The 14869-nt window shown below is 35.1% G+C and overlaps 1 protein-coding gene across 2 annotated transcripts; it reads right to left on the minus strand.

Moving 5' to 3' along the window:
- Window positions 1–3653: 3653 nt before the first annotated feature.
- LOC116247648 (protein DETOXIFICATION 12-like) lies at window positions 3654–9521 on the minus strand. 2 transcript variants are annotated; one of them, XM_031619882.2, is made up of 7 exons: window positions 9067–9521; window positions 7259–7803; window positions 7059–7145; window positions 6384–6440; window positions 6046–6284; window positions 4032–4237; window positions 3654–3950 (listed from the first exon to the last, which is right to left on the minus strand). In XM_031619882.2, the coding sequence occupies exons 1-7, from the start codon at window positions 9292–9294 to the stop codon at window positions 3888–3890; spliced, it is 1425 nt and encodes a 474-aa protein (XP_031475742.1). In that variant the 5' UTR covers window positions 9295–9521; the 3' UTR covers window positions 3654–3887. The 2 variants fall into 2 exon arrangements, with proteins under 2 accessions (XP_031475742.1, XP_031475741.1); XM_031619881.2 differs by having other exon boundaries at window positions 8986–9511.
- Window positions 9522–14869: the final 5348 nt, after the last annotated feature.

Genomic DNA, 14869 nt, shown 5'->3' on the forward strand with positions numbered 1-14869 from the left:
AAAGGAATTTGCCTCTTCGAAGAAACTTTGGAACATTCCCGGCTGAAGCTAAAATCCCAAAACCGTAATCTAAAGATTTAAGCCCTTACATGGAGGACACTATAATTAACTGTTGCATTCCTTATAAAATGTACATTTAGGATTTTGGATTTCAGTACAAATGATTACCAACTGCTAACATTTCATTACAGATCTCACAATTTTAAAATGCCAATTTGAATACCAGATTGTGATGTGAAATTCTAGTAGAACTTGGAGGGACATTTTTGGACGTGATGCGTAGTTTTGTGATCTTTTGGCATTATTTTCTGAATTTATTCTGCACAAGGATGAAATCCAATGCCATCGTAGAGAATACACCCTTAACATTTTGTTCTTGTTGTTTTCTAGATGGTAGGGAATACACCTTAAACATTTTGTTGTTTTGGAAGATTATCTTCCAATTTCTTCCCACGTCAAATTTGGAGAGGAGAAGACATAAAAAAAAAACAACATTTACCACGTTAAATTCTTCATGTGCATCAAACAGGGTTAAATTTACCATGTTAAATTCTTCCTGTGCATCAAACAGGGTTAAATTTACCATGGTAAATTCTTCTTGTGCATCAAACAGGGCCTCAGATTGGAAGAAGGAGAAATTTCATCCTGTAAATTTTTCCAGAAAAAATTACCGCGTTAAACTTCACCCGACAATCAAATGGGAAAAAGGGGTTGCACAAAAAGAAAGATGCCTAAGAATGATTTGGTAAGACTTCTTCTCCTATCAACTGATAAAGACTACCAAGGTCTTGTCACAAAGCAGAATTTGGCAAAGCAGAAGACAAAACAACTGGAGAAAAGCAAGTTATCGGTTGAAATTAGCAAGAGATTAACAGTCTCTGATCATCAATTGTGCTTTTAGGTTTGTCCCTTCCAAAGAGTGTGTATTACTTGCAAAATATATTTACACTTTTCTTGTCATAATATAAAGTTTAGGTAAACGAGTTTTTAGTGACAGACGCACAGCTCCACTGAAGGCCAAAGCATCCACCTTATCTCTTATTTTCTTGGGATATAAGGTCTACTTTCGGTGCTTTAGAGTGTTGCTTTTATCATCGTTTAACTTGTGTATCGATGATGTTTCTCTTTTTTGCAACACAGAGAGTTGATATTCCAAAAAATTCAAAATAAAAATTGGCCGCTACCAATCATACCTTGTTGTACATCAATTTGTCTGACCAGTGACCTTCAGTATCAATGACAATTTGTGGTATGGATAATCGCATCAAGTTGTTTTGATTCTGTGATATTTTCCTAACTTTCAAATATTTTAAGAATGTTTTACTTTAATAAATTTTTAATATTTTCCATTTGTCATTTCAAAAGAAGATCACTTTCTTACTTTTATTGCCAATTGACGACCGAGTCAATTGTTTTTTTTCTTTTTTGTTGGATAATGGGAACCAATAATTTCTGTCCCTTAAATAGAAACAAGATCATCGGAAGAAATGGAGGTAAGATAGGAAATGGAAGTAGTGGATATAACATGATTAGGCATCAGGTTATATTTACGAACACAACCAATAAATTTGTTAATAAAATAAAAAATGTACCATCAGCAATGGCAGAACCATAAAAATTAATTGAAAAGACACCTATTTATAAACATTTATATTTAAAAGAAAATAAAAGAGTTTTAAAGAACAGACACCAACCCACGTGTGGCTATGCCACCGAGACACCAACCACATAGCTATGCCACCGACTGTCGGACGGCAAGGTGGGAGGTAACCAAGTACAAAACGGTAAAACAAAAAAAAAATATAAAAAAACTGCCGAAATTTGCCAAATAACGTATGAGCGCCTGACATTTGAAATACAGCAAATGCCCGCCTAACTTTTTCAGGAAACTCACGTCCAACTCTTATCCAATCTCCGAATAGAAGTATTAAAATGAATGGGGTATCTTATTAATAGATTCCATATTCCTAACAATATGGAAAATGACACTTGCATTGAAAAAAAAAAAAAAAGCTTTGGGGCGTTTAATGACATTCTCATCTACCAAGTTTGTCTGACCACACTAGCTTCAAAATTTTTATGTTTAGATTGGTGCTTTAAATTATTTGTTTATTTGTATATTATATGCTCCTTAAAGAATAATAATTTTTAAATTAGTGCCACTTAGTCAAAAAAAAAAAACCCAAAATTGGTGAAATCAAAATTTTGGATGAGGTTTAAAGGTATGATTCAAAACCCAAATTTAAATGCGCCGTCAAGTTAATTAAGAAAAAATATATCTTGAGCTGATTGGCAACAATGTAACTAGGAAACATTGCTGTCAGCTACTTTTGGATCCAGAGAAAGGTCAGTCAGACTAAAAAGCCCATCAGAAGCATAAAATAAGCCCTCCCTATAAGGACAAAAACGGTGCAAAATTTAATTTTTTTTTAAATGACAAACACGTCCTGAGAATCTCAGTTGAAAGTTTACCGTAAACTGAAAAGGCGATCACCCCACATTTTATCGAAGTCGGTCCTTGCACGTCTCACATGGGCTTTGGTCCTACCTCAAATTTTGTTTTTTTTTTAATTTATATGTAAATTTTTAAAAAAAATCACTTGTTTTATTTGAAAATTTTGAAAAATGATATTTCGGTTCTAGATAAAATTCAAAAACTTTAATTTAACCCATCTACAAAGTTTGTCAGTGATTGTAGAAGATCGACATAGGAAACATTTTCTTTTAACACTGATTTTGAAAAGTGCACAACCAGGAATTTTTGGTTGCAGGAACTATACATTTAAAATTTTAACAGGGTAAAAATGGAATTTTAAAAACTTTTTATATAGATTAAATTAAAATTTTTAAAAGTTTATATACAAATTTTTTATTTTTTATTTTTAAATTTGAAGGGGGACCAAAGTCCCTGCCTCTATGGTATGGAAAAATCACATAAAATAACTCTAATTATTAAAAAAGGGCAACATGTTAGGGCTGAAAAAAAAAATACAAAAATGCATTCAGAAGTGAGGAAAGGACCCATCTCCTGCAAAGGCAAAAAGTGAAAGGAAAAAAAGGTCCACTTCCCCCTTAATGTCACCAAAATATGCATCTCTTCTTTTGAAGTACCAAAGCTGCCCCGCGCTGAAAAAAGAAAAGAAAAAAGGTTTGACGTATTTTTGATATTTTTTATAAATAATATACTTTTTTGGATTTTTGATTTTTCCATTGCCCTTTTTAGCTTGTAAAAAAAGACTTTCTTTTTATTTTAATCAAGGGTATTTTGGTCATTATGCACTGCCATGTGCACATATAACTAGCTTCACCCTCACTGTCATGTTATTGAAGCACCTAAAATTGGACCACCATGTGGTACTGAGAAATCCAAAATAGATCGCCACGCTCATGTCCACAATAAATTCCATATTGAATGAGGCATGTTTGAGTTGGGTGCCTATTTGAACCAAACCATCTGTTTACTGATAAGGTCAAATTTCAGTTTGGAAATTACACCTGACCAATTACTGATTAGAGGACAACTGAAGGATTCATCTAATCAATCTGAAAGATTACATCATTATCTCTCTTACTCTCTGCAATCACGTCAGAAGATAGAACTGAAGCAGAAAGAAGATTTAGACGAAGCCACCAATCAAAAATACATCCAGACCTTGAAACAGCAAGGAAAATGACAATTTGGATTGATGATTGCAAAAATACAAACTGGAGTTATATACCCAATAGATTGTATGCCATCTGGCTGAATATTATATGTTCCTTCCCTAACAAGTATAAATGGTTTGGACTCCTGCAAAATTCCCTCAATCTCACTTATGGATCACAAATTTGTTATCAAGGAAGCGCCCTACGGCCATGTGAGGGTGCAATATTCAACTGCAGCAACTTCAAGCAGCTTCATCATTGAAAGGTATGGGCTTGTCAAGCACTCTATCCCTTGCTTTGTCAGCCTGCAAAATTGACAGATAATATTTGCTGCATTCTTAGCTATAGCTATGAAAGATTAACAGGGACCATAAAAACCTACTGACCTGTCGTTGCCAATTAGTAAATCCTGTTATAAGAGAGAGTAGGATTGCTTGTACTGTAGAACCACACAGTATACCAATCCAGAGTCCAATTCCTCCAAAATGAAAATGGAACCCTAAAACATAAGCGACTGGGATTCCCAACAGATAAAATGATCCAAGGTTGACATATGCACCAAGATCCTGCCACCCACATCCCCTTGCAACACCTACATACAGAAAAGAAGATGTGGGCATCTGTTGTTCAATTTAAAACGGATGACCAGTAGTCCAAATTATGTACGAACACGAAATTTGTTAAATAGATGAAAAGAAAGCGCAGCTCATCCCTCATTTTCATCAAAATATTGTCAGCATATATACATACATATATATGTACATAGGGGTGTGTGTGTGTGTATGTAGAGACACACACACACAACACACACACACACACATATATATATATATATAGAGAGAGAAAGAAAAATAAATAGATAGATTGAATGAAATTGACTCCATTAGTCACTCTAGAACAAAAGAGTTGATCCTTTCTATCACGTTTTATCCTAAACTAAGGCCTTAGAACGAATTTTGGATACCATAAACTTAATTCCGTTTATGTTGAAGCACCACATAACATATCATACACTCCTTATGCATGATTCTCTTATGTATTTGGTCAAAATTCAGATGACTTGATCTGATTCTTGTAAGTTTTAACTGTGCAAGTTCCATACCCAAGCACTAAGAGGCTGGAGTTCACATGACAGAAGTAGATATTGCATTCAACAACGTGCCACAGATATAGGTGTTCTATCTATCATACAATGAGGGAATCCTTGACATGGAAACAGTTTTTTCCATAGTCAACTTCTAGTGTGTCGCTGAAGAATATTGCTTTATTTCTTTTTCTTCTGTAAATCATCTTTCTCGCCTATACAAATAAATTGGAACTGACTTATGCTCTTTCACTGCCAGTACGAGGTCCACCAAATGGCATTTCAAAGGAGCAATAAATTTTGAATTTAAACAGAAAAAGGATTAGGACAGGTACTGCTAATAATTGAAACTGCTTCATATATATCTACATATGTATATGAATAGTGCATGTGCGTGTTTGTCTAATATTTTGAGTATCAATGTCTGTTTGTTGAACCAAAAAAATGAATGTTTGAAAGTTAATTTGTTGGCATTATGTACTGCATTTAGAAATATGGTCATTTAGCCAGCTTTTAAAAGAAATAAATTTCCTGCTTTGGTGAATGATGCAATCACTGGATTCAATCTATGATGGTCTGTGGATGAATTTCATGATTCAATCATAGCACACACAAGCACTATGATTTGACTAAAATGATCACACAAACTACCAACACATACATGCATGTCATGAGCATATGCTGTTATAGTTTAACACAAGAAACATCTGCAAGTAGAAATAAGTAAATTACAATATCAAGTTCAAACACATAACGCTCTGAAACATCATATAAGCATGAAGCTAATTCAGTAAGTGATTGACTTGCGCAAGTCTTCTCTGTGATGTCTAAATTCATGCTACTCTGTTGATGGGATCATGTCAAGTGTTTTCTGGAATCACAAGGAAAAATATGGTCTTGAATTGGACTTGATCATTAATTATATAATTTGGACATTAACAGAAAATGCAGTTTTTTATGTAAGCTTCTAGTTACAGCAGGTAAAACCTCAGCCTACCTAATGCTACAGGCTTTAAATACCAATTTGATCTGATGGCTTGAAAATTCTCACGGAACTCTGTTCATGAGCTAACCGATTAATCATGATCCATTTCTTAGACATGTCACATATGCATGCTGAATGTGCCTCTAAATGCCGCAGTCTTGAAGTTGCTGTTGTCCTAAACTGCACTAGTTCAGCAATTCAGAACGCATATCTGATTTGGAACTGGACTACTCTTTGATGCATGCCAACTCTATCATATTGGTTCTCAATCATATTTCCAAAGAAATATTTTCATTAAGGCTAAAACCATAAAGTCGTAAACTTGTCTAACCTGAAAGCACTCCTTGGATGGCATCCATGCATGTTGACAGGGAAACTAAAGGCGCCATTTTCGCAACATATTGGATGACTTCTTTGTCACTGCTGTAAGCATACCCCAACAGGTACCTTATACCATAGATAGTTGTGCTTACGATTGAAATGTCTATAACTGCAAGCAAGATAACAACAAATACTGCTAACTGAGCTGTTCTTGGACATCCAGCTCCTAATTCATTAGAAACACGAGTGCTGCAATGAGAAGCCATCCATGACTGTCAGTACCAATGATCTGAATGAAAATCAATTTGAGAAGAAATATTATTAAGTGACAGAGGATGAAGAGTGCACCTTGCAGCAGCAGCAAGTCCAAATGGTATAGAATAAACCAAATATAAGCTGTAAAGACTGTTTAAGGAAATAAAAGAATGTTATACCAAACAGAATTTCTTGACCATGAAAAGTAATAACAAAGAGTTTCTAAACCAAAGCAACTAAATATCTCTACCACAGGCAAACAGAACTTTTATGCTACTTAAAAACACACATTAGCATTCATTGCTTCAATAATTTTAAAAATAAGAATAAAATAAGTGTTGAATGCATTAGTTTTCTTAAAAAAACATGCCTCTCAAATAAATCAAGTTTACTCTTAAACTATTCAAACAAAATGATCTGTTCCATGACAACACCTACATGGCACATGAATGAACGAAGAATTATGCATCCGATTTTAGCAATCCTTATAAAAATTTGTTGGACATAAACTGTCCATGGTGATGAGAATCATAAAATAGGTATCCATTTTTAGAAAAGCTTTTGAACTAAGAAAACAGAAAGTGTCTGATATATTCTTTTTCTATGTTCGATATACAACATCTTCATATCACATCTACAAGTGCAGAACTTTGGTCCATGAATTTATGTTTATCCACATGAAGATATCTGAATTTAATTAAAGTTATTCCGCAGTGCTCTTACAAATATCCTAAATCATCTATGAAAGAGAAGGAATTGAAGCCATACCATATAGAAAGCACTGAAGCTTCCAGCTCAGGGTTAGGCAGAAGCCCAGAAAGCAATATCAGTAATTCAAATGACCAGTACTCCAGACTGCATGAAAGAAAGCATTATAAAAAAGTGAATGAAGTCCAAGGGAAGAACAAAAAATGTTGTCGAGGAAGAAATAAAGAAATCACTGAGGAGAACCTAACAAAGAATTTTACCAAATCATGACTGCAGAGGGAACTGCAAGACCAAGAAAATCGCATATCCCAGCAAGGGCCTCCATTGAGAAGGGAGTATATGTCTTTTTACAAGAAGGTGCAAATTTGATATATAGTGACAATGCAGCCACATTCACCCAATAGGAAAGACTGACAGCAATGGCAGCTCCAACGTGTCCTACACTAGATTTAAAGACCAACAGCCAGCACACAGGAATGTGGAAGCAGAGGGTAACAATAGAAGCACCAAGCAATGGCAGGACCAAACTCTGTGACTGCAGAAACTTCACCATTGGCTGCAAAAGTGCAGAAGCAAAAAGTCCTGGGATCAAGCAGACAGCATACTTGCCTGCTTCATAGGAAATTTTAGGGTCTTGCCCTATCAAAATGAGGAGCTTCTCCATGTAGAACCATAATAATGTAATGGGGATGCACACCAGAAACAGGGATACTATAGCCTTTTGTGTGTAGAGTCCTAGCTTTTGGTACTGTTCTGCCCCAAAGGCCTGCCCACATAATGTCTCCAAGGCACTTGCCATTCCAAGCTGTTGCCGCCAATTGAAAGGATTCAAGTCAGAGCTACAAGCTTACGAACTTACAATGAACCAAGCTTCATGTAGACGCAATCAAGAAAGGGAACATAAGAAGAAAAAGGTAGAGCAACAATCCTGTGAATTAAGCTAGTGAAATTAAATTGTATCCCATGGTTTTCTTTATTGACCCTTGGTTTTCTACAATGCTGTGATGGTTGGCTTTATTTTCAATTGAAACATACTCCTTAAGTCTAAGGACTATGAAAACAGCCAGAAAGCACCCTTTCTCAGCACCATCCCTACTATGGATGTCTGTAGTTTGGATCTGGACCTGATAGAAACCTCTAAACATGATTAATCAGATCTTGTCAAGCAAATCCACTCAATAACATGACTTGGGCATGCTCTTAATGGGTTCTTTAGATAGGCTCACATAGAACCAAGTCAAACCACTCATTGAACAATATTGCTTTTCAAATTCCTTTTTTCATCGAGCATACCTAAAAACATGGTTGCCAACACCAGAGGTACGGCATGTCATTAGGCTGCCAAGGCTGAACACAAAAATGAGAAATGCTTCATAAATATAAATTGGAAATCAAGATGAAAGTTTTAGGTTCATGTAAAGTAGCTTCTCGGCAAGTTAGTTTCCCACATAAAAAGTAGAGTTTTCAGTGCGAAAGTCACTTCCCCACATAAAAGGAACAGTTCCTGTTCTCGACTGTACAGGTTTCTCGTCGGCTTTGTTCCAAAAATTTTCTTATCCAACTAAGAAGGTTTTCTTGTTTTGGAGCATCGTTGTTTATCTTTTACTTCAAGCTAATTTACTGTACAGATCTGTTGATAGTTCAAAATGGATCGAAGGATGATCTTGAAAAGTAAATGAGCTATGATGGAGTCATTTGAGATACATGTCTTCAAAACTGAACGAAGCAGCGTGATTATTGATGCCAATTCTTTAGCATGCATGTATACATTGTGGGCATATACAAACATATATGCATAATTATATGTTGATCATCTGCAATTGCATACACAACTAGTCACTCAATTAAGCTCCTTGCTTCAAATGAGGAGTTTCAGGACCTGCTGTTCGTCTGTTGGGCTCCTCTAACTGAAGGGGTGTGTGTGTGTGTGTGTGTGTGTGTGTGTATAGAGAGAGACAGAGAGAGAGAAAGAAAGATGGTTAATTACAAGGACGACGTAGCCGGTGACGTTGCAGAGGGAAGAGGAGATGGAAGCGCTGGAGAGGGAGAGGCGGCCGAGGTGACCCACCATCATGAGGGAGATGACCTGCAGCAGGAACTGGAACATGTTGACGAACACCATGGGCAGAGCTATGGCGCCTTGCCTCCTCAACTCCCCCGCCACCGATCCCCACCACCCATCACCAAGCCAGCTGCTGCCTGATTTTCGGCCTCCCGTTGACCTCAACTCCCCAGAATCTACAGCCTCCTTCCTCCCCAACAGCCTCTCTCCAATCGAAACCCGATCATCATCCATTATTCTTCACTAACTGCACTAATTACTCACCTCTCTCTCACTCCCTCTGGAAGAAGGAGACGAAGGCGAGCTCTGTCGATCGTCTCTTTCTATATAGTGGGTGATCAGAACCATGGCCGCTCTCTTGAGCTGTCCTTTTATTGGAGAGGGAGCGGGAGAGAAACTTTACAACACATTTTTAGTGTGTTTCTGCCGTGCCATTCGTCTCGTCGCTGCCCACCTTTTTTTACCATGAAAAATAGAGGTTGTCTCTTTGTTCACGTAGTCCAAAGATCAGTCTGGCTTTCTTCATGGAAAGCTCGATATCATTACGTGCACAGATTGATATTTAATCTGACGCTGTTTCAAAGTTATTTTTTTTTATACTATATATTACACACGAACCTGCAACTTGTTTAGAAGTGATCCTTCTTCCATCTGTCGAAGCAACCAATACCTGTCAGAGTCAACAGTAAATTTATAGCAACAAATTGAATGCCACCATAATTCATGGAAATAAGTCATCATGAATCAGTAATAAGTTATTTTATCTGCTCAACTCTTCTGGGTAATAGCTGCATTTGATCTTAATCCAGTCCTTTCAACTACAATCTTAATGCTTCTCCCTTAACCAAAAAAATAAAGATGAAAATCAAAATGGAGTATCTAATTATTATGATCACAGACAAATTAACTATGGGCTTATGAGAATCTTCCAACAACCGAAATAGGAATATGTTAAACTACTAGAAAGAGCCATGAAATTATTCCTAATTTATAATTCAAGTATTTATGACTGTCGAGAGGAGTTCATTTATTGATTAACATGAGATCTTATTCATGTGGAACAAAGCAAGAAGGTCGGCGAGAACATCGTTTTGTGGTCGGGCTTTCTTTTTGACCACACCAACCACAGGACCCAATGCTTGAACCCCACGGCATTGTAAAAGTGGATAGGACCCAATGCTTGAACCCCACGGCATTGTAAAAGTGGATAGGACCACTAACGTGCCAGAAAGTTTGGAACTCTGCTCCTGCTCCACATAAAATTTGGTGGACTAGAAATTCTCTTCATCGTTTAAAGCGGCATTTAAATTATTGTCGGTATCGTCTCGGCCTCCACCCCGCTCCGGTGCCTGTGCCGGTCTCTGGCCCGTTTCCAACTCGACCCAATTTTAATTTTAATAAAAGAATAAATACAATTATTTTTATATTTATAATAAAAATTATATAAAAAATATTAAGTGCAGGCCCGTTTCAAACTATGGGCTTATGAGAATTTTTGTATGCATATTCTAGTCAGAATCCAAAAATTTTTAGATGCTATTCCTTTAAATAGGAATCTGATCTAATTTCTTAATCAAATAATATTTTTTTTTACATTATTTGATTTTTTTAAATGGTTCAAACAGATATCCAATCCAAATCCAATATTGACATCCTTATACACGGCCTGCACTAGCCCATATCCTGTAAATTTTTTTAAAATAAACAGGGATTTGACCCATTTAATTAGGTAGTAAGCCTCCCAATATTCAACCATTTTTTGTTATTGTTATTTTCATATTGTGGTGGCATTTGTAGACATCAATGATCCAAAGATGGAGAGCTTTTCATTTGATTTGTTTTTAAGTTATTATTATTCTTTTTAATTTCTTCTTTTGGTGTGATCGAGGAATGGAGAAGGTTCTTTTTTTTTACTATAAATCCAATGCCCAATTTTTAAAAACGGATGACCGTGTGAATCTTTATTTTCATATAAGAAAATTGAATGGTGATGACTCTAGCGTTTATCACCTAACTAGGACTATTCAATCGATCATGATAAACGGTTAAATGATCTAGTATGAATTCTCACATTCTTTTTTATATTTTTCTTTTAATCATTAATCATCATCAAATGGGCGGCCCTCAATCATATATATATATATATATATATATATATTATATATTTTATATATATATATATATATATATATATATATATATATATATATAACAACGATGAGTGTACAAAAAAAATGCAAACACGGAACCAAACATCTGAACCAAAGTAGGACATTTGTCTAACCCGAAATACTTATAGACTTTGAAACATCTGAACCAAAGTAAGACATTTGTCTAACCCGAAATACTTATAGACTTTGGCTGAACTATGAAGGTGTGCATGACGCAAGGATTCACGGTGAAAGTATGTTGTTTCTTTCTTCCTGTTTGCACTCCAGATCCACATTTGCAGCATTATTTGTTCCTTATGTAAAATAATGAAACGAGAGAGACAAAGAGAGAGGGAAGGAGAGAGAAAGAGAGATCACACAATTTCCATAAGAAATTACGTTGTTCTGTCGGACTCTACCTACTCAATTCTGAAAAGGAATCATCTAAAAATTTTAGAGAGGAAAGAATGCTAAATAGAAATTTCAAGTTGGTCTATCAATTTTGGATCTTGATTAAAAATTTGAATTTTTTTCCCTTTGAAATAGATGTTGGCATCTTCATGGGTTGGAACATTAATTTCTTTCCTCTTTTCAGCGTCAATTGCATTTCTTCTATATTTAGCTTGAAATTCAAAATTTGACTTACGTTACAAGGTTGGCAAGAATGTTGGATCGACAACCTTATCTCTAACACCTTCTTGGCCCTGAAAGAAAAATTATTTGGACTCCTTCAGATCCATATTTGCAAAATCACAAACTTGTAAGAAATATGCTTGAGGTATATGTGAGGGTGCAATCTACAATTATTACCAATTTTTTCATGAAGAGGGTCGAATTAAAGTTTTTAAATTTTGACATGATTCGAAATATCATTTTTCAAAATTTTTATATAATATAAGTAAAATTTTCTAAAATATACAAGTAAATTTTTAAAAAAGTTTTTTTTTTTTTGAGGTGGGCAGGTTGTCAATCACTCTATCATTTGCTTTTTCAGCCTGCAAAATTTAGCAGTAACGCTAAACATCATTAGCCACAAATAATGGAGAAACGAATAAGCAATTCATTAAAGGGGCCTTTAACGGCCTTGAATTTTGATTGTAGAATTAAAATTTTAAAAATAAAATTTCATCTCAAACTAGATTTGGAATGAAAAATTTCAGTTCTAGTTTGTTTTTGTGTTTGGCAGTATTTTCAAATTGAAAATGACGTGTTTGATAAAACAGGAATTAAATTTCTAAAATTGATGAATTAAAACATCTATGTCATGTGCCCTAAAGAGAAGGCAGGTTGGGGGACAGAGAATGGAAAAATATTTTGTAATCATATTGCTTCTCGAGTGCAGCGGTGTTCATGTTGAACATGCTGAAAAGAATTTAAAAAATATTTTGTAAAGCAGCCGATTGAGCGAATCGGTTAATTAACTCATCCATTTTGGTAGAATCGGATATGAATTTGGAGAAAATATTTTAAAAATATTTAAAAAGAAACTAAAAATTTCATTAAAGATAATCTTAATTTCAAATAATTTAAAATGAATTGCAGCACCCAGTGTATACTATTATTAATTTTAACATCTAAGGATGTCTATGAATCAGTTTCAAGTGAGATACACCCTTAACCATATTCTCTTTTTCAGATATTCACATATTCAGGTTTGAATTCAGATTCAAATAGGACAAAAGAAAGTCATATCTGAATCTCATATCTGAATCTGAATCAAAAATCCATTTCAAAATTCAGATATGGTTCAGATCTGATTTTTTTTACATTCATATTCGAATCTGAATCCAAATATTGAACCCAATCTGGAAAAGTTTTAAAACTTAAAAGCATTGGATATAAGATATTTATCTAAAACTGTACTTGATCCAAATCTGATCCCGACCAGGTATTTATGTTTATTCTAGTCCGAATCCAAATTTGACTGAATATGACTTCTAAAATTCAAATTTGATCTGATTTTTTAATTACAAATTATTTTTTCATATCTGATTTTTCTTGAAACGGCTGGTTTGGATATCCGATCTAAATCAGATATTAACGTCCTTATACACATCGGCCTGTATTAGATGACTAGTTCAATTAGGTGTTAAGTGCTCCCCAGCATTTATTTAAATTCATGGATTAATTTCCTGACGGCCTAGTGGCGGTGAATTGCCAACGGCCCTAAGGATCTTTGCCACGGCTAAAGCCGTCGGTAGTAGTCTCAGATCCAAATTCCCAGTCTAAATGAAGGTACACATTTACCTTATTGTTCATGATATCCATTCCTAATTCCTGGATAATTTATTTTGCCTTTCTCATGGCAAAGCTGAGTTGCGCCTTATTAAGACAAGATCACGAAAAAACTTGGAATGACAACACTGAGATTCGATCCCGCAGCTACCGTAAGATGTTGCTTCACTAGGAATGAGCTGAGTATTAGTTTTTATTCATTTAATCCAAAATGGGTTTTAGATTTTTATTATAAGAATCCAATAAAATCTAGATTGGGTCCTACACCCTTGCCTCCTTTCCGGATCCAAATTCCTAAATTATGTATTTCTCATTAAACGTAAATAGGACAACAAATATCATGAGAAAGCTGAAGGTAAAGGCTTAATCCAGCAACTTACCGTCTTCACGTTTCTCTCTCACCATTATTCACTGCAAACTAATCAAGCTTGAACTTTGTTCCACTAATCCAGCATGCAGGATTGGATTCTTACTATAGATCCAACGTCCATCTTTTTTAATCGGACGGCCCTGTGAATCTTAATTCTTTTATTTTTTGTTTATCGAGGACTGGGCTTTCCAAAAAAAAGAAAAAGAAAAAAGTAGATGGACGATTTGGGTTGTCCGATCACAAAGATTGGACGGCCTATATATATATATATATGTGTGTGTGTGTTTTTGATGTGCCCTGGTGGACATCACCATTCAACGACATATAACATATGTGTGTGTGTGTTTGATGTGCCTTGGCGGACATCATTGTTCAAGAACACTATAGCACATCAAACACAGACATATGTTATATGTCTTTGAATGGTGATGTCCACCAAGGCACATCAAACACACATATATATATGTGTGTGTGTGCGTGTCATGAAAACAAGGATGACTGTAGGAAGAAATCCAAACACGAAACCAACAATAGGGATGTCAACTAATCGGATAGGAATATAACTTAAAAAGTTGGATTCGGATCGGATTCAGATATAATTTAAAATTTGGATTCAGATCGGATTTAAAAATAACTTAAAAATCGGATTCGGATGTGGTATAAACTTTTTTTCATCTGACTTTAAATCCAAATCCGAATCCAAATATATGAATATCTGAAAAATCAGATATGGTAAAAGACATATCTGATTCGAATCCAATCCGTTGACATCACTAACCAACATTTTTGTTTGAATCATATTTCGACATCACTAACCAACATTTTTGTTTGAATCATATAAGTATTTCCTTTTTCGGTGTCTATTGCCACAACAACAACCAAAATTTGAATCAAAATATGGCATTTTTCTAACTATAAAGATATATACTCTTGCTGAACCATGAAATATTGCAGGACCCAAGGATTCATGGTGCAAATATGTTATTTGTTTCTTATTAAGACCGATGTTTGCACTCCACTCCAGATCCACATTTGCAAAACCATTTGTTCCTTC

This window comes from Nymphaea colorata, chromosome 2 (genome assembly GCF_008831285.2).
Source record: "Nymphaea colorata isolate Beijing-Zhang1983 chromosome 2, ASM883128v2, whole genome shotgun sequence".
Classification (NCBI taxonomy): domain Eukaryota; kingdom Viridiplantae; phylum Streptophyta; class Magnoliopsida; order Nymphaeales; family Nymphaeaceae; genus Nymphaea; species Nymphaea colorata.